Raw genomic sequence first — 26,786 nt, forward strand, 5'->3', positions numbered from 1 at the left:
CATTTTCAGACATGAATAATATTTATTTAATAAGCTGTTATCCTTTTAATAAATTTAAAATGAAAACCTTTCACTTTACTTTGAAATATAAATATAAGTGTGACCTGCCCAAAAAGAAGTATTATAATAAAAGAAATTCCACTTCTCTAAGTGCCCGGAAACTTTACATCTCACACAGGTAATTAAAGCTGTGGATGAAGGCTATCGACTGCCACCCCCCATGGACTGCCCAGCTGCGTTGTATCAGCTGATGCTAGACTGCTGGCAGAAAGACAGAAACAACAGACCCAAGTTTGAGCAGATTGTCAGCATTCTGGACAAGCTTATCCGGAACCCAGGCAGTCTGAAGATCATCACCAGTGCGGCAGCAAGGTGACACATTTGATTTTACATCTTGCACTCTCTCTGAGATGATTGTATTTTTATCTCCAAGGTGTTAATTTTTTTCTTCCACTCCCCCAACTGCATACTTTGACACTTATATTCCTCAAGATTAAAAAGACATGTTTGTTTGTTTGTTTGTTTTTTAACTTTCAGGAGGAAATCTCATTCTATTGAATGACACTGATAAAGTTCTGATATTTTTTAACTTGCATCTTACCTAGAAGCACGTATACATTCAGGCTTCAATATTTGCACAATAGAAACCCTGAACACATAGATTCTTTCCATTCTCTGTTACTTAAAACAACAAAAAAAGGATATCTAGAGTGTTGGGGAATTCTAGCAAAGTCTTGATTTAATCCGCATTTAAAATAAAATTACAGAAATAATAATAGTGTCACCAAGCCATTGCACTGGCTAGCAGAATGCAATTTTCCCTTGATTAAACAAACCTTTATTTAACACATATTATGTGCCGATTACTTTGTTAGACACTGTGAAGGATAAAACTAAGAGTATAATAATGTCAGTGTTCCTGGACAGCAACACAAATGTCAACGCACTGTGGCCGTGAGGCAGCCCTGAGGGCACAACGTCCATTAGACTTGATGCATAATCCTCCCAGCTGAGAATCACTGAGTTGTCCTAATGGTTTTGAGAAATGTCAATTATATGCTTATTGTACACATATGTGAAAAACAGTTCTACATTTTGATAATGTGTTCTTAAATGACAGAGTTTTAGTAAAAGAACTACACCTACTGTGCACAAAAATCCACAATATTAATTAACATGTATACATACTGCATAGTGATGATTTACTGTGACTCATGTATAAAAGATTTAATATAATACCTTATAGGAAAGAATTTTCTTATTTTTGTGCACATCTGTTGTTTTCACTGACAGGTATTAAGAGCTGTGACTTTCAACTTGATAGAGTGCTTGTTAATGCACTGAGAGTATGTAATTTTTTACCTTAATGGAAACAATTATAGCGAGCATATATGATCCAGCTTTTACATTAAATTTGAATAAAATGAATAAAGATAATTTGCATCAAAATCTTAATGTAAGTATATAAGAGTCATAGATTATTTGTTAGAAATAACTTTTAGGAGATCAATACTATTGAATTTATTAATATATATCCAGTAGGTAAAACTACTGATAACTTATCCTGCAAGGATGAATCTCTGTCCTAAATTTCAGAATGAGACTGTGCAGACTCATTAGGAAATCCACCTGACAGTTTAACAACCAACAAGATAACAAACCTGCCTTTCCCTGAGTCATACGGTCCTCATTTTATACCCTGAAGCCATTTCTTTTAAACTTTACTCAATAGCAAAAAAGAATATCTTTTCAACTATTTCCATATCATAAAAGAGCATTCAAGCCGTTTCCATAGGGTCACTACCAATATAAAAACTAGCTCATGTAATATTATCTAGATAGTTAAACCCAATTCTATATGGGAAATTAATCTTAATATCAGATCATATTATGTCATTGTATATTATCATATTCAAATTTTGTTAAATTCACTATTCCATTCTTATTAAAGTAACTGAACATTTTTTATTCTAATATATATTATGTAATATTTTAATATATTCCATTTATTTTGTTATAAATGATGTAATTTTAGGGAACATGTTTTTCTTAATTCACTATAAAAATTTTAGAAATTGTGCTTATGTTTTCTTATTGAGATTAAAATGCACAGCTGGGCAGATTATGCCTTTATAAATTTATTAATGACAACCTTATGTTGCCATGCAACAATGTCAAGAGATCTTATTTTTCTTTAGAAAATTTTCTTTCCCACTTTTGACAATGATTATTGTATTCTTTTTCATAGCTGATTACACATATTCCTCTTCCCATTTAATTTTCCAGTAATGCCCTTGCTACATGCTTTATTGAGAAAATACAAGCCATCCGATGGAAAATTCTAGCAGCAAAACAAAAACATACTGGTGTTCTTCTTTCCTATAATTACAAGAGAGGGGAGTCCTTCTTTCCTGTAATTAGAAGAGAGAGAGGAAGTATGCTTCCAATGTCAGAGGCAAATGCCTTTCTCTCGCTCCTCTCCATCCCCTGTGTATCCAGCCTCTTTCCCTCTCTCCTGCATAAGCAGGCTCTTTATTTCTGCAAGATTATTGTCATAAAAAATATGTTCTATTACATTGTTTCTCAAATTACCCTAGTAAAAGGATCACTAGAGGGAATTTATTAAATGTTCAAATATCCAGGTCTAACCCAAGCTACTAATTCAGAATCTTCAGGAAAGGAGTGGAATTTGTACATTTGATAAAAAAAAACTCCAGGTAATTTTTATCATCAAGGGAATTTAGAAAAGGCTATTTATCAACATTACCTCTGCTGATTCCACATCTCTTGTCAACTACTTTCTTATTTTTCTACCACCCTTCAGAGCCAAACTTCTCCAATAAGGGTCTCAAAGACAGACATTTCAAAATTTAATATTCAAAATTTTATCCTTTTATTTACTCCTGATAATCTCATTCTCCTACTGCATTTTGAATTTAGTTGAATACACTAGCACCTATACATCTGCCCAATCAGTATTAGAACCATCTTGGCCCCACTTTCTTGGCCTCCACACTTCAACCCAGGTGAGCACTGTGTCAACATGATCCATTTCGCTCCCTTTTCACTGCAAACGCTCTCTCCTATGACTTTCTCCTTCTGACCTAGGGCACTGCAGTAGTCTCCTAATGTGTCCCCTGATTCCATTCTTGTCCCACTTTGAGCATCTCTCACAGAGTCTTCAGAATTTTCCTATCAATCTCTATATATTGATAAATATATACCAGGCTTTCCTGGTGACTCAGGTGGTAAATACTCTGCCTGCAATATAGGAGACCCAGGTTTGATTCCTGGGTTAGGAAGATGCCCTGAAGAAGGGAATAACTACCCACTCCAATATACATGTCTGGAGAATTCAATAAATTGTGTATATACAATATAATTTGTCACCTCTTTATAACTGATTTTGAATTTCCATTACACTTGGAAAAAAATCTGCATTCTTTTTGGTGATTTAAATACCCCTGCTCCTCCAATGTCCTTTCTTTTATTCAAATATTAATTTCTTCATTTTTTAACAATTATTTATTGTATGCTAATCTACTATGTGCTAGGCATGTGCAGATGCTGGAGAATAGTGATGAAGACAAATATGTTTCCTACAGAGTTTACATTCTATAAGATGAATAGACATCTTCTATAATGTATACAAATAGACAATAGACTGGCACGGATTATAGGAAGGAAATAAATAAAAGGCTGTGATCGATCATTAAAGGGTGGTTGGGAAAAAAAAAAGAACTCTAGGCATAGTAAAAATAAACTGCAGGTGAGTCTAAAGTGTTCTCGAAAATGGCAGAAGGACAACAACATAATGGAAGGACAGAAGGGAGAGGAAGAGTCTGTCACAGGAAGGCAAACAGAAGCCAGAGTACTTGAGGGTACCAGGTCATGGGGAGGACTTTGGAATTTTTTGAAATGCATGAGGAACCCATTAAGGCATTTAAGGCAGAGATGTAAGGCTGTTTGATTTACACAACTGCTTTGTGGGGAGCATTTCAGCCTTTCAACCTGAGCTCCTTTCACTTAAATAGTATGGTAGCCTCAGTGACCAACTTCAGGTTCCTTCAGAAAGTCAAAGCATGTCAGACAGGAGGACAGTAGCTCATGCTGTTCTTGTTGTAAGAGTCTTCTTTGTGTCCATTTCCCTTAGAAAGCAGTTTCTATGCCTTGTCTTAATTGAGGCATTCTCTGGCAACAAGATTTAAAGGTCAACACTATTAATTGTTTTACAGGCCACTGTGTCCTTCTTCTTCATCCCAACTGTAATTCAGTTGTGTGCATTTTCTAAGTATTTATTCCTCCAATTAGCTCTAAGACCAATGAGATCAGATGCTGTGCTTCCCTTGTATTACCAGTTGATACTCGAAATTCAATAAATATCTGTTACACACATGAATATGTATTTGCTGAAATAATACTAAATTTCCATTTCAACAGACACACAATTTTTAGAAAAAAATATTCCAGTTCTTTTTCCTATTCAGTATATGGATTTCTACAGACACTAGTCATAAAGGTAAAAGCTTATAATTTTCCCCTAACCCTAATCCTAACCCTAACCTTAATTTTCTTTTATTTCCCCTAAGCATAAATCTTATGTTTCCCTTCCTCTTCAATACACTTGGAGATTGTCTCAATCTGAGTTTGTGGATGGCACCAAGGATTCAAATTTCTGAATGACTTAGTTATTTGGATCACTGTAAAGAATTATGTCTATAAAGTCCTTTAGGAAAAACAACATCTTCTATCAATTTTTATAGGGATGTTGTTTTCCAGAGTCTGCCTGAGTCTAGTTAGTTTTATGGCACATTTTATTTCATATACTGTTACAGAAATCTTACTACAATGCATTATTTTACTTTTCAACCTTCCTTAGAGTTGATGATTCATAGCAGAAACATTCCCAAAGAATATTCCAGTGAGAGTGTCTTTGTGAATATCATTGCTGGAAGTAGGGAATGTGTTTAAGCAGATGGTCATGGTGTATCAGATTAAAAACTTACTTAGATGTTGCAAGAAGTGGTGAGAAAGGAAAGGCAGTTGGAGTAAATTTTATGTTTGTTCTCCAGTAATTGATTCATTTTCCTAAAAGTAGAGTAAATGGAGGAGACATGAATAAATTTGAAGTTTTGACTGTATATCAATATGAAGATTTATTTAGCATTTACTTTGTGTGAAGTGTTATACTGGGCCCTGAGGGCTTCCCAAGTGGCAGTTCATAGTAAAGAGCCTGCCTGCCAATGCAGGAGACATAAGAGACACCGGTCAGGAAGATGCCCTGGAGGAGGGCATGGCAACCCACTCCAGTATTCTTGCCTGGAGAATCCTATGATCAGAAGAGCCTGGCAGGCTCTAGTCCATAGGGTCCCAAAGAGTTGGACAGGACTGAAGCAACTTAGCACATGGTGATTATACAGGTAAAGAGACACAGCCTCCACTTGCAACAGCTTGCCTTGAAAATTGGAGGAAAAGTTCAGCAATACTATACAATTAACCCTTGAACAGCACAGGTTTGAATTGTAGGGGTCCATGCTCCTTCTCTTTAGTTGTTTCTGACTCTTTGCGACCCCATGGACTGTAGCCTGCTAGGCTCCTCTATCTGTGGGATTTTCCAGGTAAGAATACTGGAGTGGGTTGCCAAGTCCTCCACCAGGAGATCAATCCAATCCAGGGATCAAACTTGGATCCCAATCCAGGGATCCCAATCCAGGGATCAAACACGCATCTCCTGAGGCTCCTACATTACAGGTGGATTCTTTACCGCTGAGCAACTGGGGAAGCTTATAGGGGTCCATTTATACACAGATATTTTTCAGTAGCAAACACTACACTACTCCAGGGTTTGTGGTTGGTTGAATCTTGGGGTGCCAAGGAATCAAGGAATCTCAGATAGGAGAAACTGCAAATAGGGAGGACAGACTAAGTGAATTTCAGTGTTGTTCAAGGTCGACAGTAATATCCCTCAGGTTAAGTAATTATTGGAACAAAAAGACAAAGTGTTTAGGAATCATGAACAAAGAATGAGTTTACTTTGAGCTTTGAGATTCTTTGGAAGTTGCAGAGAAATAATTTTTGGAACTGAGCGACTAGTGGATGATGAGTGAAATGTCTACCAGTATAAGATCATACCAGGCTGGGAGAACACTGTACAGAAAATCAAGACACACAAAAATTTACAATACTTCAATTTACACTGCATAAACTATTTCTGGGATAATATAGGATCAGATAAGGAATTATGAGGAAGGAGCCACTATATGATTTCACCAGAAAATGGAAGATTGCATGTCATCTCTAGAAATCTGGACTTTTGTCCATGAGGAAAAGAGGAGCCGTTGAAGACAATTAAATGACATGTGGAGTAGTTCTCTGCAAATGTACCTAGAAGAACTGGAGAGGAAGAGTGCGTGATAAGGAGTAAGGAGGTAATTTCAATAGTCTTGGGAAGGACTTAGGCTAGAGTAAAGAAGAGAAAATTTATTTTAAAAAAAGGTGTGAATTCAAACAGTTGTAAAGAAGTATTATAAGACATGGTGAGTAGTGAGCAATGCAGAGTGACATGGAGTAGCAGAGAATACTTCCAGGTGAACAAGGAGGACTCTGAGGACAGTGCTGTTACTAAACGGGGTACCAAGTGCAGAAGGGTGAACAGCTGTGTGAGGAAGATTAGCACTCTGGACACAATGAGACTGAGTCCCACAAGAACATGGAAAGTTACATCACAAGCTGGGGAGAGACTAAAGCTAAGCATCCAATTTCAAGCCTTCTGACTGCAAAGATAATTTTTTCGAAAAAACACTATTAGAAACACATTTAGAAGGTATAAGTCTCGATCTAGTCATGCTGATTTTTACCACAAGTATATCCATCTTTATTCTTCTACATAATAATATGCTATGCTAAGTCACTTCAGTCGTGTCCGGCTCTGTGCCACCCCACAGATGGCGGCCCACCAGGCTTCCCCATCCCTGGGATTCTCCAGGCAAGAACACTGGAGTGGGTTGCCATTTCCTTCTCCAAAGCGTGAAAGTGAAGTCGCTCAGTCGTGTCCGACTCTTAGCGACCCCATGGATTGTAGCCTAACAGGCTCCTCCGTCCATGGGATTTTCCAAGCAAGAGTACTGGAGTGGGGTGCCATTGCCTTCTCCGACATAATAATATAATTTCTACTTAAAGCTCTCATATCCCAAGGATCATAGGAAGACTGTAATCTGTGAATAGTGGAGGGTGTTTGTCTGCATGGGTTGACAGTGAGACACCCTGCCTCCCAATCTCCCAGACTGGGAGCTTCTCCTTGCTGCTCCTGTGCTGCTCTGTGGTCAGTGGTGTTTCTGAAGCCTCTAAATCCCTCCGTCACTTAGTGTAGACCTCAAAAATCTATAAGAACCAAGAAACTGATTGAAATGAATGAATGCTTCCACAGTGCGTAACGGGGTATCACAGTAGGTTATGGAGATTTCAGACTCCTTATAAGAGAACTACAGAGCCAGTCAAGCCAGTCGGTGGCAATCCTAGAAGGAAAAGTGTTGGAAACATTAGCTGTTATCTCAGAACACTAAACCACTGCATAGACTTCTATCCAGAAAGAAAGAAAATGGTCTCTGTCTAGAGCTTTGGAGAACAGCACCAATATCAGAGCAGAAGCATATGAAGTGGTAGGTAGAAATAAGAACAGACAGAGTTAGGAATGAAACTTAAACCATTAGAAAAACTATAGATCAAGGAATTTTCCAAAAGCGGATAGAATGAATTGTATAATCAAAAGCTGCAAAAGAATGAGGCAAAAAAAGACAATAAAGGAAAAGAGCCACTCTAAACAATGAGAAGGACATTGAGTTTTTTTTAGATAGTTAATTTGATTTTTTAGAATGATAGATGAAGTACATTTTAAGAGATTTTGTTATAATTGGGATGATGAAAAAGAAAATACAATGCAAAAATAATGCTTTTGATAAATATAGAAAAAATGAAAAATATAGTCATAATGCACCTGTATAAAAGGGTAAAAATAGAGCTCTTCCTTTTTAAAGAATTGGAAAAGTCTTTCTTAAAGAAGTTCTTGATAGAAATTGCTGCTATAAAAATAAATAGAAAGTAGTCTTAGAAAGATAAATTTTCTCTCATTTTATCATACATTTTTGTTATTTGTTGTTTAGTTGCTAAGGCATGTCTGATTCTTTGCAACCCCATGTTTACAGCATGCCAGGCTTCCCTGTCCTTCCCTATCTCCTGGAGTTTTCTACAACTCATGTCCATTGAGTTGGTGGTGCTATATAACCATCTCATCCTCTGTCACCCCCTTCTCCTCTGCCCTCAATCTTTCCCAGCATCAGGGTCTCTTCCAATGAGTCAGCTCTTTGTTTTTGTTATACAGATTAAAAAGTAAGCAAAATTCATTTTTAAAAGAAACTATAGTGAAGATTAGTTTTATATTTTGTATATATATGTAATCCATATTATATCATATTTACGTATTATATAATAACTAATTTTACATGTATAAAATGTATAAAATATAGCACCTAGATTTAAATAAATTCATTGTATTAATTTTATAAATGTAGATAAATTTAAAAATTTAAAAAACTAAAAATAAAGAAACATGAAAGATGAATTCATTTCTATTCAGAGAGAAGATGCCTTTATTTGGGGATATTTATGTATATAAAATGAAATAGAGAAATAACTTTTTCTTTAAATTCACAAAATTTTCAAATGCCATGTCATTGGATTCATCAATACTATCATAAATTTTAGAATATAAATTTGGGGCATACAGAATGATATAATACATTCAATATTTTTAGAATGAGGTTCTAAATGAAGGTAACCTAATTTATAGTCTAAAGACTTAAATGATATATTTTAAATACTTAGACTAATAAAGAGTCAATTATACTTAGTTAATTTAATTGGAATGATTTAAAATATATTGTTTCATTGTGCTAATTCTTATTGCTAACTTTGTAAGGGTTTATCGTCATTAAGTTGCAGAATAAATAAGAACAAAAATAAGCAGTACTTATAATTTTTCCCCATTAATGGCACTAAATTAACATTAACAAATGCTACTGATCTCTAAGAGAACAAAATATATTTATTTTAGAGAATGTCTACTTTTTTTTAACAAATATTTTTAAAATTTTAAATACTAAATATTTTTAACAAATATTTAGTAGAAGTCTAAGGACCAAAAAACAATCTATTTCTCAAAATGACTTTGACCTCTAATTCTGAAACTGACAGGGTGACTTTCCTTACTGAACAAATATGATAAAGAACATTTTAGAAGAAAGCAAATATTCCAAATACTCAGGTGATCTCTCTTTTTTTTTTAATCTTAAAAATCAAAGCAAGTAATTTTACCATTGGGAGAAATTAAACCAGATGTAATAGCTATAACTGCTAAGATTTTGTCCTTAAGGTCTAGAGACAATTAAAATAAACACAATGACTTTACTCCTCTTTAATGTGTCATTTATGTACTAGTCTCCTGTTGGGAACTATATGTACTCAAAATTATTTTTAGTTACTGATGACAAGTTAAATTCATTTCATCCTATTGGAATTTCTTATATTAGGGATAAAAAGATGAAAATGATCATAAATTCATGTTTAGAAATTTGACAAATACACAATTTTCCCTTGAAATACAATAAGGTACTCCTTGAAATAAAAATGTTAACAATAAATTAGAAAAGGAATTGAAAAGTATTTTACCATTCTCAGGCAATAATATCAATAAATATAAATATAATTAACATTTTGCTGCTGAGAAACTACTCTTTATGGTCCCTGAAACTATTCACAACAGACAAAAAGCATATAATTATAGTGGGATAGAATACATCTTCAACATTACTAATATTTACTTCTAGACTCAGTAGGCATCTACTTATTCATTCAAGAAAAATATATAAATCATTATTCTTAATACATAAAAAATAAAGCCCTTTGTAAACCCAAAAGAGTCTTTCCATATTATAAAAGGATAACTTAACATTCAATTTTAGAGTTAGAATTCTAGTGCAATACCGAAATAAGATCATTATAAGAAGATATTCTTGGGACTAGCAGTTACTTATTGATATTTGTCCCGAGTATCTGGTGCTAATTGTTATGAGCATTTACAGATAAAGTAAGAGTTGGTGGGAAGAAAATATATGTGTACCTCTTTAAAGCAACAGTATGAAAATCCACAAAAGAATAATTCAGAAACCAAAATCCAAGGAGGGAGAAAGAAAGGGAGGAAAGTTATTTTTTGCTTCCCCTGAGCAAACATGTAATTTCCATGATTTCTTTTTAATGACTGCAGTCTGCGGCCAGTAGGTACTGATTTATGAAAAGCTGTAAAAGATCAGGTGGAACTCTGCAGGACATCGTTTACAGCTGCACGGATTGAAACCCATCTAATTTGTCTAGTAAAAGTGTGAGCTCACAGTGCACATCACCCAGCCTATAAATTTCCCCTTCAGACCCAATGTCTGGGGCTAGGTCTAAAAAAACTCCAATGCCTGCAGCTGCTCAAAAAGCCTACATTCCCCTGGTGCGCATGAAGAGACATCACAGGCTCTTCACAGTGAGAGACAAATTCCTATCCATTGATAAACTCTCCAGATGTCCTCTCGGAGGAGGAAAAGAACCAATTTTTATTTGAATTCCCCAGAGAAATCCTGGAAGTGGAAAAATGATACTTTGCAGGGCTGGTTATTCTGAGGTCACTGGCATTAAAATTAGGTCATTCTTTGTCTTCCTCATACTTTGATCCAAGTAATAAACAGAAAGACTCAGTTGGGGTCACTCTAATCCCTAATCCGCCTGTCCTGTTTTATTTCAATTTGTTTGTACTAATTTTTTCCAAATTCTTGTTGAGTCCGACGGTATTGTTGAGTTTAAAAATACAAACCATTTTGAATTGAGAAAGAAAAACTCTGCATTTTGCTATTAGGCATACTTCGTAAATATTCTGAATAAACGTCCTGGGGTTTGATTCTTCATACCCACAAGCTCATAAATAAAAAAGGATTGCTATTCATGGGACCAGGAGTCGACAAGAGTCAACATTAGATTAGTCTGTGCTTCAGCTACTGTAGAAATCCAAGCTGTAGGATGTGAGTATATGTGAGTGTGTGTGCATGCCTGTAGATAGTCCAATATTTTATTGTCTCCTTTCTAGGTCTCACTTTACTTTTCTTAGAAAATTTCCTCACACCTGATTTAATGCTGCACCTATCAATTTTGTTTACTGATTCCAAGTCTTATCCAATGGGTACAATATTATATCCAATGTTGGCCAGTGACAAAGGATATTTCATTCATGATGGTCATGCAAAACTACCCAAGAATATTGTGCATGTTTTGGAACCTGGCTTGTGTATCTATTTCTGTAATTTCTCAAATTCTTAAGAAAATAAAACACAAAAAATTTCAATGATTTAAAAAATGAATTTTTTTCAGATTAGTAATTTAAAGAATCATAGAAAATTATTTATGTATATATTCCAGAATTATTTATGTATATGTATAATGTTTATAGTATTATAAAATACTACATTTATATTTTGGGATGTTCTAGATATTCCTAAAGGAAAGATAATGTTTTGTAAAATAATGCTTAATTTCTCATTCTTTCTTTTAGATGACCTGTGAGGGTTAGTTAAAACTAAACTATAACACAGCAAAACAAATTACAAACTCCATAACTTTAATTTGGCTTCCCTGATAGCTCAGTTGGTAAAGAATCCACCTGCAATGCAGGAGACCCCTGTTTGATTCCTGGATTGGGAAGATTTGCTGGAGAAGGGATAGGCTATCCACTCCAGTATTCTTGGGCTTCCCTGGTGGCTTAGATGGTAAAGAATCCACCTGTGATGAGGGAGACCTGGGTTCCATCCCTGGGTTGGGAAGATCCCCTGGAAAAGGAAATGGCTACCCACTCCAGTATTCTGGCCTGGAAAATTCCATGGACTGTGTAGTCCATGGGGTCTCAAAGAGTCAGACACAACCCAGTGACTTTTACTTTAATTTTTTATTTATAATTAAAACATTTGGGGTAAAGAGGATTGAAGTGGTTGAGTTTAGTCTAATAGAAAAAAGGTTGAAAAATCCTCCACATTTGTCTGTCTCCATTTCACAAATCATGACAAGGAGGGAAGTAATTACTCATATGTATTTTCCACAGAGCATGCAAATACAGATAGAACCAAACAATCATGCTGTCAATGTTTTCTTAAACTCAGTATTAAAATTGTATTAAATTTTCATTTTTATCAAATAAACTTATTTTTAATTAAAATTGTATCTTTAGCAGATAAATTTAATATCTCCCCATCAAAATCCAAATGAATTTACATGTCTCTCACGTGTTTCCAACAGCAGCATGCAGATCTAGGACATGTTTGTTTAGATATCAGAATATTGACCTCATGCTTACGCATGTCTCATACATTAGGAGTGAGTTGGAGAAATATTATCAGTAGTAACAGAAATCTCCCAATTAAAAAATTCCTTTTAAATGTGGGCAGAACTTTGATTTGTCACTTAATTTTAGTTTCAGATTCCACAAGAATTATAGGGACATAGCATCAGTGTCTAACTAATATAAAGATTAAAGTCCTTCGTATCTGTGTATTATGCTTAGTCTATGCCAGTATAGTCTCTGGCATATTGTTAGTGTTCATAATTGTTTAACATAATTCTTATGGCTATTATTATTGTTCATCTTAAAGCAAAGGCCTTCATAACTACTATTTGCTCAAGCACCCATACTAAGAGGAAAGAATAAAGAGAAAGACAATCAAGTGTCTACCTGGTGACTGGTCCCAGCCTTATGAGTCACAGGACAATTAAAGAGATCACTGAAAGCTCAAAAAACAACCCAAAGGCAGTTTACCAATAGGATGCTTCTCTTGGCTCCTCAGAGATCAAAACATGGTTTCCTCCATTTCTTTTTTATCCCTGTTGTTCCTTTGAGTCACCAGATCTTGCAGTTGGTCATAGACCTATAGTCAGACCTGTAATTATATAAGTCAATCCTAATGGTATGGACCTAACAGAAGCAGAAGATATTAAGAAGAGGTGGCAAGAATACACAGAAGAACTGTACAAAAAAGATCTTCATGACCCAGATAACCATGATGGTGTGATCACTCACCTAGAGCCAGACATCCTGGAATGTGAAGTCAAGTGGGCCTTAGGAAGCATCACTATGAACAAAGCTAGTGGTGGTGATGGAATTCCAGTTGAGCTATTTCAAATCCTCAAAGATGATGCTGTGAAAGTGCTGCACTCCATATACCGGCAAATTTGGAAAACTCAGCAGTAGCCACAGAACTGGAAAAGGTCAGGTTTCATTCCAATCCTGAAAAAAGGCAATGCAAAAGAATGTTCAAACTACTGCACAATTGTACTTACCTCACATGCTAGCAAAGTAATGCTCAAAATTCTCCAAGCTAGGCTTCAACAGTATGTGAATTGTGAATTTCCAGAAGTTCAAGCTGGATTTAGAAAAGGCAGAGGAACCAGAGATCAAATTGCCAACATTTGCTGGATCATCGAAAAAGCAAGAGAGTTCCAGAAAAACATCTACTTCTGCCTTATTGACTATGCCAAAGCCTTTGACTGTGTTGATCATAACAAACTGGAAAATTCTTCAAGAGATGGGAATACCAGACCACCTGACCTGCCTCTTGAGAAACCTATATACAGGTCAAGAAGCAACAGTTAGAACTGGACATGGAACCAAATCTGGAAAACATGGTTCCAAATTGGGAAAGGAGTACATCAAGGTAATATATTGTCACCTTGCTTATTTAATTATATGCAGAATACATCACATGAAATGCCAGGCTGGATGAAGCACAAGCTTGAATCAAGATTGCTGAGAGAAATATTGAGGTTATTGATAACCTCAGATATGCAGATGACACCACCTTTATGGCAGAAAGTGAAGAAGAACTAAAGAGTCTCTTGATGAAAGTGAAAGAGGAAAGTGAAGAAGCTGGCTTAAAATTCAACATCTAGAAAACTAAGATCATGGCATCCAGTTCCATCACTCCATGTCAGATGGGAAAACAATAGAAACAGTGACAGATTTTATTTTCTCGGGCTCCAAAATCACTGAAGATGATGACCGCAGCCATTAAATTAAAAGACACTTGCTCCTTGGAAGAAAAGCTATGACCAACTAGACAGCATATTAAAAAGCAGAGACATTACTTTACCAAAAGGTCTAGTCAAAGCAATGGTTTTTCCATAGTTATGTATGGCAGTGAAAGTTGAACTATCAAGAAAGCTGAGCACCAAAGAACTGATGCTTTTGAACTGTGGTGTTGAAGAAGACTCTTCAGAGTCCCTTGGACTGCAAGGAGATCCAACCAGTCAATCTTAAAGGAAATCAGTCCTGAATATTCATTGGAAGGACTGATGCTGAAGCTGAAACTCCAAAACTTTGGCCACCTGATGTGAAGGACTAATTGGAAAAGACTCTGTGCTGGGAAAGATTGAAGGCAGGAGGAGAAGGTGATGACAGAGGATGAGATGTTTGGATGGCAGCATCGACTCAATGGACATGAGTTTGAGTAAGCTCCGATAGTTGGTGATGGACAGGGAGGCCTGGCATGCTGCAATCCATGGGGTCGCGAAGAGTCAGACATGACTGAGTAATTGAACTGAAAAATTCCTGTTAATGCTGACTATATTGTGCAATAAAAATCATAATCACAATGGCTATCTATTATCTATCTTTGTGTGTATATATACACACACACATATATATGTATGTTTATATTGTAAAATATATTTGGTGTTGTCCTAGTTGTTAGACTTTCACTTCTTGTTACTCATCTACTGTTTTCTATTTCTTTTTAATTTTTAATGACAATGTGACATTAAATTTGTGCGAACTTTACGTCCTGCTGTAAATATAGTCTACATTGTTCAAATTTTCCCTTAGACAGCATCCTGTACAATGTCTGCAGATGAACATTCAGTAGGCAGGATTTAATATTGGAAACAAATCCATCCACCAAAGCAGACAACAGAGTGTTCAGAATGTCATGTCAGCTATAACTGCAACCTAAATTACCACCATCTTTGCTAATGGTTAAACAAATTAAATTATAGAAGTATGTATGGATATATTTATGCTTTTCACTGGCAAAGTTTCAGAAATTTAAAAAGCAGTCATGAGTAGAGAAGGGGAGCACTGAGACAAGATGATTACACAGTGTTCTTGCAAGCTGCCAGCTTGAGCAGATGAAGGCTTCATGGCAGATAAATTTTACAAATACACAGGAGCGCCACATGAAGTCTGGAAGTCCCTGCTGATGTTGGTGTCGAATTTTGACACACAGCAACTCTGCTGACTCCTGATCTTTCTCCCTTTGGTATTTTATTTTCTTGCAGGCCCTCAAACCTTCTCCTGGACCAAAGTAACATCGACATTACTACCTTCCGCACGACAGGTGACTGGCTTAACGGTGTCCGAACAGCACAGTGCAAGGAAATCTTCACAGGCGTGGAGTACAGTTCTTGTGACACCATAGCCAAGATTTCTGCAGAGTAAGAATAAGCTTTTGACTGAATGATTCTGAACTTTCTAGTGGACATATATGTCTTGAATTAGTATATTTAAAGAGTAAATGAATCTCTAAGGTACTTAACTTTCTCCTGAACCCACTGAGCTGGATCCTGGGTCTCTTTCTCAAGGATGTCTTCTAGATTGATGTGTTGATGTGTGTTCCTCCCTCATGCTTCATCTCCACAAAAGCTATCTTCATTGAACTGTGACCTTCAGATAAACCACCAGATATAAACCCACACCCCACCCCAACAGACCCAAGCCTCTAATTTAGAACATAGGCAGATATAGCATGATAACTGTATACCCCCACATTTGTGAATTTCTGTTGTTTCTAACAAAGCCTAACCTTTGTGGAAATGGAAATTTGAGAACTAGGTGGATAATCTGATATACAGGGGAACATGTCAAAGTCTAAAAGTAGTTCTCAAAGATACTAAATAAACAACTTATATTATACTATCACCTATTCTTAAGTGATCTGATGCTAGAAAATAAAGTTATAAGCAAGTTTAAGACATAATTTTCCTTAAAAAGGCTTATGATCGGTTTCAAAAGAGAGAAATGCACAATTGATAAATATTAATTAGTTTTATTTTATAATTTATAATTTCATGTGTTAAAAGCTAGTAGGAAATGACAACCCATTCCGGTATTCTTGCCTGGAAAATTCCACGGGCAGAGGAGCCTGGCTGGCTATAGTCCATGGGGCCCCCAAGAGTCGGACAGGACTGAGCACACACACAAATACACATCTTAGGGATCCTGTGGTACAATAGGGATCCTTTGGTAATAGGACTTCTTTGATATGAGAAACCCATGGCCTTAAGGAGAAGGGGTTTATAAGGAATTAAATTAACCCAGTGAATAATCCATAAAAGTCATCCTCATTCACCAAGTTTGCTAACTGGAAATAGGAAGTGAAAACTGGAAACCATATTCTTCATCACTCTGTGAATGAGACAGTTGACTTCACTTTCTAATGAGGCTGCATCATTTTTTCTTGTTCTATTCAGTGACTTTTCTGTATCCTCATGCACATAGCTGAAAATGACTCTCTCAGTCCTAGATCGCACAACCTTGGTATGTCATTCAACTGACCAGGGTCCAACTCTCTTTATTCTAAGTCCCCAGGAGAGACATTCTGAAGGCCTCAGTCCTGCTTATAGATAGACTGGCTTCTCCAAAGACATGTTTGCCATGAGCTAATCATTTCATTTCAAAGGAGGTGGAGTGAGATAGCGTGAACTTGGCTCTAGGCATTCTTTCTTGAGGGTAACATAAAGTACTGCTCCAAAAGAGCTTTTGTGTGGAACAGATACATCAAAATCATCCACAATTTTGTAGCTTGTAAAGTCTCTTTGGAAACTGTATCCATCTTTGAATCAAACTCTTCTACCTTTTGATCTTTATTACATTAAATAGACCCTTTAGTGCCCTCAACTTTCTGTAAGTCATATCCAATATTTGAATATTCAAATGTTGTTGAGCATCTAAAGACTTTCTCATCTTGTCAATCATTTAAATAAAGACACTTGGAATGTTATAGATTAGATGCCAAAAGGGAGTGTGTAGTGTAATTAATAGAGATACAAACACCTAACAAATAGGTAAAGGAGTTTACTATTAATGGTATAGCATCCTTATCAGAAACACAGACATCACAAAAGGATCTACAGAAAGGGTAAATTATACTGAAGAGGTGAATTTATTCTTAGAATATAAACTCACACTCGTTTACTTAATACATGCTAGCATTCCTGTTTGAAATATAGTATTTATTGAATAGACTTCTGACCCAATTGACAATGTGCTTTGGGTTTCTGTGATAGTTATTTTGATCAGACACAGCCCCAAGATATGTTAATATATTTAAATATTTTTAGAAATTCTTACTCTAGTAGTGTAAATAGTTTGGGTTGTGACAACAAGACACCTGCTTTAGAGCACAGAAGCATAGCAAAGAACAAACACAAAGCTAAAAATTTCTGCACCATTGCCAGATTTTCAAAGGCAAAGCTATACAAATGTTTATTCTCAATAAAGTATCAACATTCAGAGCTTTTGGATAATGAAACAGTATACTGAAATGGATGAGGCAGAACCTTGTTAATATGATTAACAGCGAGCTCACAATTTAAATATAGTCAGATATCCTAATCTACCAATGTAGACAGAATGCTATTTGTTTAAAAAGGTGAAGTGGCAGCAGCCTTTGTTACACTTTCACCTTAGGAATGTGTGTCTCTGGTACAGCATTGGATAGCAAGCTCTTTTTGGGCTGGCTGGAATATTCCCACTTAGTGGTTATGATTATTTAAACAAGTTGTGAGTCTATATGCAAGATTAAAGCTGATTTTTCCTAGGATACTCAGCTTTTTCAGATTTTCCCCTTCACACTGAGCCAGTTGGTTTCAGATCTCTGTATTTCAAAGTGTTTCTTCTGTCCTTTCTTCTCAATTTAGGGTCAACAAAGAATTAACATATGCTGACCTAAAACTCCTTGAAAAGTATTGTTGACTTATTGGTTCTCTGTCTCATATGCCACCTTCCTTGTTTTAATGCAAAGGATTATTTCATATGCCACCTTCCTTGTTTATATCACAAATATAAGAATTTTAAAATATTTAATACATTAATCATTTAGGGAAATATAGTGAGGCAACATTTTCATCTTCAATGTTATAAAAATATTTAACTCTATATTTCATCCTTTCTTTTGCAGTCTTAGGTGTATTGCTTGAATTTGATTCCTTCCAATCCTTATTTTCTTGGTGTTGTCCAGACTCAATTCAGAAATGATTCCCTTGACCAAATAACTCTAGAGTTTCTTTTAGAATAAGACTTTCAGATTATTACCTAAGAAAGAATATTAAATTTGTTTTCTTTTTCTATCCAAACTATCAATCACTGGACAAGTGTTTCATACTCAAATAAATATTAGCTTATTCCAGTTAGTTTAGAGATTTCATTTACATGCCAGCTACTCGTCACCTAATTTTCAAATAGAATTTTTTAAATGTGTGGTCTTATTCAGTCAACATATTTTTAAAAAAATATTATTCCATAGCCTAGGATGGATTAAGGAAGGTTAATGTGAGAAGGGAAGAGAGAATAAGAAAGGGCAAGAGTGATTATAGAAACTGGAAAGAGAATTAAGTGTGTGGAATGAGTCTGAGCAGATTAGTTGCTGCATGTCATTACCCTGCACCCTCGGATGCCATTTTCCAAGTGTCATCACCTATCCTTTTGCCTTTGAAGTATAAGATAGCTTATTAACCTCTGGTCTCAATCTTGAACTGCTCTTTAGTCTTGAACTTTTCCATTGCTCTTCTCAATAGGGTAGTCCTAATGAGATAAGGATACAGGGAGTGTTACTGAGACTACAGCAGCGGGATGTTTAGAGAGATTTTGGTCATAGCAGAGTGGCAGGTAGAAGACATTTTGATGGGTGGAAGAGAGTAGAAGATACATAGAAGCTCAAGCTAAGGCATCACCTACAGGGATGTTTACTGTAATCTCTTTCCCAGTATAATCCTTTGCATTAAATAGCAACAAGACTCCATATCAGCTTGCTTACAGTGGGTTCCCAGATGCTGAATCTGAAACAGTTTTATGCAGATTTCTTCATGTACCCTTGGGACATACATTCCATAAAGAAGCGATGAGGAAGCATTGGACTGAAGAAGACTCAGTTCTACTTGTTGGAACAAGAATCCTAAAGCTGGGCTGGTCCTTCAGACTTGTCCCAAATTGGTCTGTGAACTTGCAGTATCTGATTTTTTCCAGTGGCCAAAGAATCAGTGGTTCGGTTCTAGAGGAAAAGTCAGGGTTAAGCATCATAGCTTGTATTACTCCCTCATTATGCTGAAATTTCTCAATGACCTCAGGAAATTTAGTATAGTACCTTGGAGCATTTTTTCTATCTCCCCATGATTGCATTTTGTTTTTAAGCTTATAAAGAAGGCCGAAAAGAGGAGACATAGAAAAAAATTAGCAAGGTATAGTATGTATGTATACATAGATATATAGAGAGGGAGATAGAGAATTGGAAGAAAGATGAGAGAAGAAATGTAAAAAACAGTGAGAATCTATTGATTTATACACACATATTTATGTCTGTCCTGTTTTCGGCTCTTAGATTCATAGTTCAAGGATGAGTAGAGAAATGTTTGTTGTTCATTTTAAAGATAGATCCTTGGTGTCTTTATAAAAGAATCAAAATCCTGTAGAGCACGCATTCTCAAAAGCAGGGTTCAACATAGATAACCTAGGTGTGGGAAGGGACAGGGAAGCCTGGTGTGCTTCAGTCCAAGCGGTCCAAAAGAATTGGACACGACTTAGCAACTGAACAACAACAATACTTAAAATGAAGGCTTCATTATCCACAGTTACACAAAGGGCAGCAAGCTAGATGTCAGCATAGCTCCCCACTAGCCTTCCTGGTGAAGCAAGGTGGCTAAAGACTGACCAGAGAGGACCTCAGGCAAAATACAGGCTATCCATAGAGAATTTATTAGCCTCTTGAATGGCAGCAGGGTTCAGGGGTAACCTGTAGGGCATTGTGATTTCACTCCCAGCTTAGATAATAGGAATGCAACTGAGCTTTGATTAATTTTATGCAGCAGATGCTTAAATAACATGTAAATTGCTTCTTAAGTGGTTGCCTATTTTCTTCTTGCACACCTTTATTGCTTGGGAACTCACTTTTTAACAAATCATTTGGTTCAATTCTATGTAGTTAAATTCCCAATTTTTCATTCTTTCTTAAATGCTCAATATAAAGGAGCCCCACCTTTGTGTGCATTTGCATGTGTGTGCTTTTTCTTCTTGCCATTTTCAATTTGCCTAGCACTCCAAGTTGCACTTAATCCTCTGTCAACTTCCCAGATAAATATATTTTGGACAACCGATTTATTCTTTAGTAAGTACATATTGAAAGTGAAAGTGAAGTAGCTCAGTCATGTCCGACTCTTTGCAACCTCATGGACTGTAGCCTACCAGGCTCCTCCATCCATGGGATTTTCCAGGCAAGAGTACTGGAGTGGGTTGCCATTTATATTGAGCCCCTGCTAAATGAGAGTGATTGTTTAGGGTGTGTGTGATAAGCATAGTACAGAACCCACAAGAATCCTAGTTCACATGGAATTCACCTTCTTGTTAGACAAGACACAGTAAAAAAATAAATAAACCAAAAAAAAAAAAAAAAGGCAATATGCTGGATGGTGATACATACTTTGGAAGAAAATGAAACAAGAAAAGAAATAGAAGTGCAGATATGAGTGCAAATAGGTTTTACAATATGAAGTAGAGCCATCAGGGAAATCTCATAAGAGAGGGATATTTGAGTCAAGACCTGAAAGACGTGATTGTATGAACTACTTAAATCAAGAATGTTTAATTAATTATTTGCACATGTTTAGCTAAGTCTTCCCCCTCCCCCCAAATGAAGTTCCATGTATTCTTATAATATTTATTTCAATTCCTGGTTTCCAAGTATTAACTATTTAAAATCTAATGATTTTGATAGAGAAATATCCTTGCCATTTTTTGTAATTTGAAAGAACTTTATACTTTAAAGAAATTGTTCCAGTGATCTATGGCTGAACAACAAACTTCCCAAAACTAAAAGGCTAAAACAACAAGGATTTTATTGTACACACAGTGTCATGAGTCATGAATTTGGGTAGAGCTCAGGTGGGTGATTCTTCGCCTCTGGGGCTAGGGTTGAATGAAGTATTCAGCTAACATGAATCTGATCTAGTCTGGAGGGTTTGAGATGGTTTCATTCTTTGCCCTGGTTCAGATGCTACATATACCAAGGACTGTAGACCAAGTGCTTACTGATGACCTCTTCAATAGGTAGTTGTATTTTTCCACTGGCAGCTCTGGGGCCTAGAGAGCGTGCCTCAGGAGATAAGTAGAATCTGTTAGTTGCTAAAGAACTGAATGCAGAAACTGATACAGTGTCACTCTAAACACAATCTATCAGTCAAGTCAATCCCCAAGTGGGCCCTTACGTGGTGAAGTTCCAGATGGACAGGAATTTTGAGGGGAACACTGTTCAACCCACTTCCTATATTCATCCTACAGCCTATATTCTTCCACAAGGACAAAGGTGGAGTAATCAGGATATATAATACTACACATATGTTACAAAAATCAGAAAATTATACCTAGAGCATTGGGATCTGTAATTGTACAAGCTTTGTTAATTGAAAATATCCTATTTACATACTGTCCAGGAGCCCATGATTCTCACCAGAAATTTTCTTTTTTTTTTTAACAGCGACATGAAAAAGGTCGGTGTCACTGTGGTTGGGCCCCAGAAGAAGATCATCAGCAGTATTAAAGTTCTAGAAACACAATCCAAGAATAGTCCAGTCCCAGTGTAAAGTGCTATTTCTGGAAGAAAGTGGAAGATGTGGCATCACTCTGCAGACTGATGACAACACTGGAAATACTGGTGGACATTCCAAGCCCAATAAGACACTCAGATACGAGTAAAATGCCTTAAAATGGAATTAAAAAACTCTTTATTTTCCCCTGTTGTTTAGTGGATGGGTGGGTGGGTGTATTTTGTTTTGTAATTGCTTTTTTATATTAGTTGATGGATTAAATCAGAATTCTTCAGCGCAAAATGACAAAGAACTAGCATAGAGCCATTGATCATAAACTGACTATCATAAAAGCAAAACAAATGAAATAATGCAATGACCATGGTGGCTGTGCTTCTGAATAGCCACAGAAAAACAGACTTGTGATATTTTTATACACAGAAGAGATCTGTAACAGGTATTTTGTTTCTTTGAAAGCAAGCAAAATAGAGGAATTCATACCTCAAACTATCCGGCCATATTTACTACCTTTTCATTGTATTATTCTCCTTTATCTGTTCAAAAGCATATAGAAATGAAGTTTGTAGTTGTTTTAAGTACTACACATTTTTGATTGTTAGCCTCCTTAAGTATTATCATGTAAAAATGTGTTTTAATTTTGAAGAAAAGTACGTATTTATTTTCTTTTTAATTGTCTTTTATTGTTTTCTATTTATGCCTTGATGATTTAATTTGGATTTGTGACAGCCAAGTGCCAAATGCTCTCTCAAATTGTCAGCAGTAGAAAACATGATAAACTAGACACAGAAAATGATGTGTTTCTTTCCAGACTGTTTGAATCATACACTCATATGTATCTACATCTATATATAAAAAGAAACAAAACCCTTTCCTTGTTCATACACTAACCAAATCTCTCACAGTCTGAATTATTCCACCCATTTCTGTCTCTCCATTTATTATAAATTGTGTGCTCCTAATTTAGTGTGATATACCGACTTGTGTATAACGGATTTTCAATGACATACCTGCCTTGCTCTGGTGCTTAGGAGACCATAAACTCCCTCCATTGGTAAAAGAGCTATATTAGAGCTCCTGAATAGAGAATGCTACACTGGAAAGGATTGGGGTACTATTTAGATTGTTGTATTAATTGGCAATGTAGCCTACAAGCTGCCTATAAGCTGATGCATGACTCAAAAAGATCACTGGCTGACTGGTTTTGAAATGCCTCTTTATACATTTGCTTAAACTTGTTGAGCTGATTATAGGGAATAAGGATTACTAAACTATTCATCTGCATCACTGAGCTTTTGCTAAATTAATTAAACATTGTCATCATCAATAGCAAGTATTATTATCTTTGAGTCTCCAGTGAAATGCACCTATTATAGTTTTGGTATATATCTTAGAAACATTGAGCTTCTTGACACTTATTGAACATATAATCGTCAAAATAGCTGGTTGTCCATCAAGACTCAAAATCTGGAGAGATCTCTTCTTGCAAGGAACTTGGACTTGCTGTTCCATAAAGGTCAAATATGAACATACTCCATAATATTTGAAATATATACCTGGTGGAGATCTAGCCATAATACATTGTGAAACAACATTTTAGCTCTATCTATAATCTTTCTAATGCTGATATTATCATGTTATTGGAATACGAAATGCATATGTCAGAAGAATAGAATGGATAAAACAATGCTGCAACCTTTATGTTCTTATGCAAAATGGAACACTTACACAGCTTACAATCACAGATCAAAATTCACAAGTGCTAATCTGTTGTAAATTTAGTGTAATAAGGCTTATGTTGTATTCCTTCATATATAAAATTATTTCTCAAATGTCTTCAATATTCTTATAGTCAAATCATCCTACTAGAATTATGCATTGGGTGTATAAGAGCATGAACCTTTTAAAAAGATATATATGATTATGAAATTAATTACAAATTTCACCTAAGCCTGCTAGAAGCAGCTCAAAACCATTTTTTAAGCAAACATTTTGTTTTGTGGAATGTTAGATTGAGATGTGAATCTGGCTTCAATCTCATTTTTGTCCAGACTAGCATTTACTTTCTTAGGTACTATTCTGTGCACACTCCACAAAATCTGTGCATTTCATGAACTAGGAGAAGTTGAGGATTGTTTAATCTATTTCATTTATTTTGGCTGTGGTTTCCATTTGAAAGTAGAAATTGTATATGCAGTATATTGCTCTTCATTTTTCACTATTTTTCTATCTGACTTCTTACAAATTTACTTTTCACAATCCTTACCCTGTACATATGTAAACATAACAGTGTACGATTCTTAACTGTGGAATAGAGGTACTAGAATGCTTATGGCCATCTCTTTGTACAGAAACTGCGTTGGCTTTCAGTAAACACGAAACCACAATTGTTTCATAATATCATGTACCATACTATCTGATTGTATCTTAAGTTTGATTTACATATTTATTTCTGGTAACTTGCCCATGTTAAGCTGTACTAAGTATCAAATAAGCCATGTATAAACGTGATATGATTGGCAATATGTGTGTACTTTAAATTTTCATCTTCAAAACATTACTCATTTAGTCTATGTTGTACAATGTAGATGGCCTCTTACTAATGTAAAATGATTTGTAGTGGAAACATTTATATTTTTATAATAAACATAACGAAAATATTTTTTACAGATTGGAATATGGAAGTGGTCTTTGAACCTTTTTAAATATTATAAAAACGTGCTTATTTGAACAGCAAAATAATGAAATTTATGCAAGTCAAGAAGAATGTGCTTCTGTTTATTTTTTCTCCATTAGTGGGGAAGAGATGTATGTTATGTTATCCATAGACATTACCAAGGCGTGACTGTATATCTTTTAAAATACTGCTCTAGTTGATATAATTTTACATTGTAATTCCTGTGAGATAATTGCTTTCCCTCTGTTGTTCCAATAGAAATCATGGAGCCTTTCTTGACTTAGGAGTGCTGTCTGAATCGCTTTGGATGGGAGAATGAATGATTTAGATTCATAACAGCTCCTAGTTCTGAGCCTGCTCTTAGAGATTGTGGATTGATGTTCCATAGGGATTAGAGATGCCAGAGTAGTTTATGTCCAAAAGAAAGTTAGAATATCACTTATGAAAAAAGAAGAAAGGAATTCTGAATGGGTCAGGTAAAACAAAAATTAGAAACAATCAATAAACTGGAACTTCAAATAATATTCTAAGAAACACTTAAAACTTTGAATAAAGTAGATTCCTAATCATTTGTAACTTATTTAAAGAAAATAATTATATACAAAAACCATTGCTAACTCACAATATGAGGCAAGATAAGTGATCAAGATTTCCATAGAGGTAGTCACAAAATAGATCAGATTTGAATTTTCCTTGAAAAAGAAATAGCATTCAATCTTGTTGAGAGGAATAAGAATAATGTGTAAGCAGGAGATAAAGGAAGGAGGTAAAGAGAATATATTTAATTCAAGATATATATTTTAAGCACTATTATGAGATGGGTATTTTCCTGTCACCATTTACAAATCACTTCATTATATTTTGCAACAATCCTGTGAATAGATTTCATTAAGTTCAGATGCTCAGTTGTGTCTGACTCTTTGACACCACATGGACTACAGCACACCCGGCTTCCATGTCCTTCACCATCTCCCAAAGCTTGCCAAAACTCATGTCCATTGAGTCAGTGATGCCATCCAAAAATCTCATCCTCTGTTGTCCCCTTCTCCTCCTGCTTTCAATCATTCCCAGCATCAGGGTCTTTTCCAATGAATCTGCTCTTTGCCTAAAGTATTGGAGCTTCAGCTTCAGCATCAGTCCTTTCAATGAATATTCAGGACTGATTTGCTTTAGGATTGACTGGTTTGATCTCCTTGCTGTTCAAGAGACTCTTAAGAGTCTTCTCTAGCAACATAGTTCAAAGGCGTCATTTCTTCAACGCTCAGCTTTCTTTACAGTCCAACTCTCACATCTATACATGACTACTGGAAAAACCAGTAGTTTGACTATACAGACCTTTGTAGGCAAAGTAATACCTCTGATTTTAAATATGCTGTCTAGGTTTGTTATTCCTTTTCTTCCAAGGAGCAAACGTCTTTTATTTTCATGGCTGCAGTCACTGTCCACAGTGATTTTGGAGTCCAAGAAAGTAAAGTCTGTCACCGTTTCCATTTTTTCCCCATCTATTTGCCATGAAATGATGGGACCGGATGCCATGATCTTCATTTTTTGAATCCTGAGTTTTAAGCCAGCTTTTCCACTCTCCTCTTTCACTTTCATCAAGAGGCTCTTTAATTCCTCTCTGCTTTCTGCCATAAGGGTGGTGCCATCTGCATATCTGAGGTTATTGATAGTTCTCCCTGAAATCTTGATTCCAGCTTGTGCTTCATCCAGCTTGGCATTTCGCATGATGAATTGTGCATAGAAGTTAAATAAGCAGGGTGACAATATGCCATCTTGATGTATTCCTTTCCCAATTTTGAACCAGTCTTTTGTTCCATGTCTGGTTCTAACTGCTGCATCTTGACCTGTATATAGGTTTCTCAGGAGGCAGGTCAGGTGGTCTGGTATTCCCATCTCTTTAAGAATTTTCCACAGTTTGTTGTGATCTACATAGTCAAAGGCTTTAGCGAAGTCAGTGAAGCAGAAATAGATGTCTTTCTGGAATTCTCTTGCTTTTTACAATCCAACAGATTTTGGTAATTTGAACTCTGGTTCCTCTGCCTTTTCTAAATCCAGCTTGTACATCTCAGAGTTCTTGGTTCAGATACTGCTGAAGCCTAGCTTGAAGGATTTTGAGCATTTATTTGCTAGCATGTGAAATGAATGGAATTGTGTAATAGTTTGAATA

The 26,786-nt window shown here is 35.8% G+C and overlaps 1 protein-coding gene across 2 annotated transcripts in view; it reads left to right on the forward strand.

The window, feature by feature from the left end:
- Positions 1-24,616, forward strand: part of EPHA3 (EPH receptor A3) — a 405,754-nt gene extending 381,138 nt beyond the window's left edge. For both annotated transcript variants that reach the window (XM_019965680.2, XM_019965731.2), the window contains exons 15-17: positions 179-372; positions 15,409-15,564; positions 21,873-24,616. In XM_019965680.2, the coding sequence (XP_019821239.1) occupies positions 179-372; positions 15,409-15,564; positions 21,873-21,978 (456 nt within the window). In that variant the 3' untranslated portion in view covers positions 21,979-24,616. The remainder of the gene's footprint in view (positions 1-178; positions 373-15,408; positions 15,565-21,872) is intronic.
- The last annotated feature ends 2,170 nt before the right edge of the window (positions 24,617-26,786 follow it).

This window comes from Bos indicus, chromosome 1, assembly GCF_029378745.1.
Source record: "Bos indicus isolate NIAB-ARS_2022 breed Sahiwal x Tharparkar chromosome 1, NIAB-ARS_B.indTharparkar_mat_pri_1.0, whole genome shotgun sequence".
Classification (NCBI taxonomy): Eukaryota; Metazoa; Chordata; class Mammalia; order Artiodactyla; family Bovidae; genus Bos; species Bos indicus.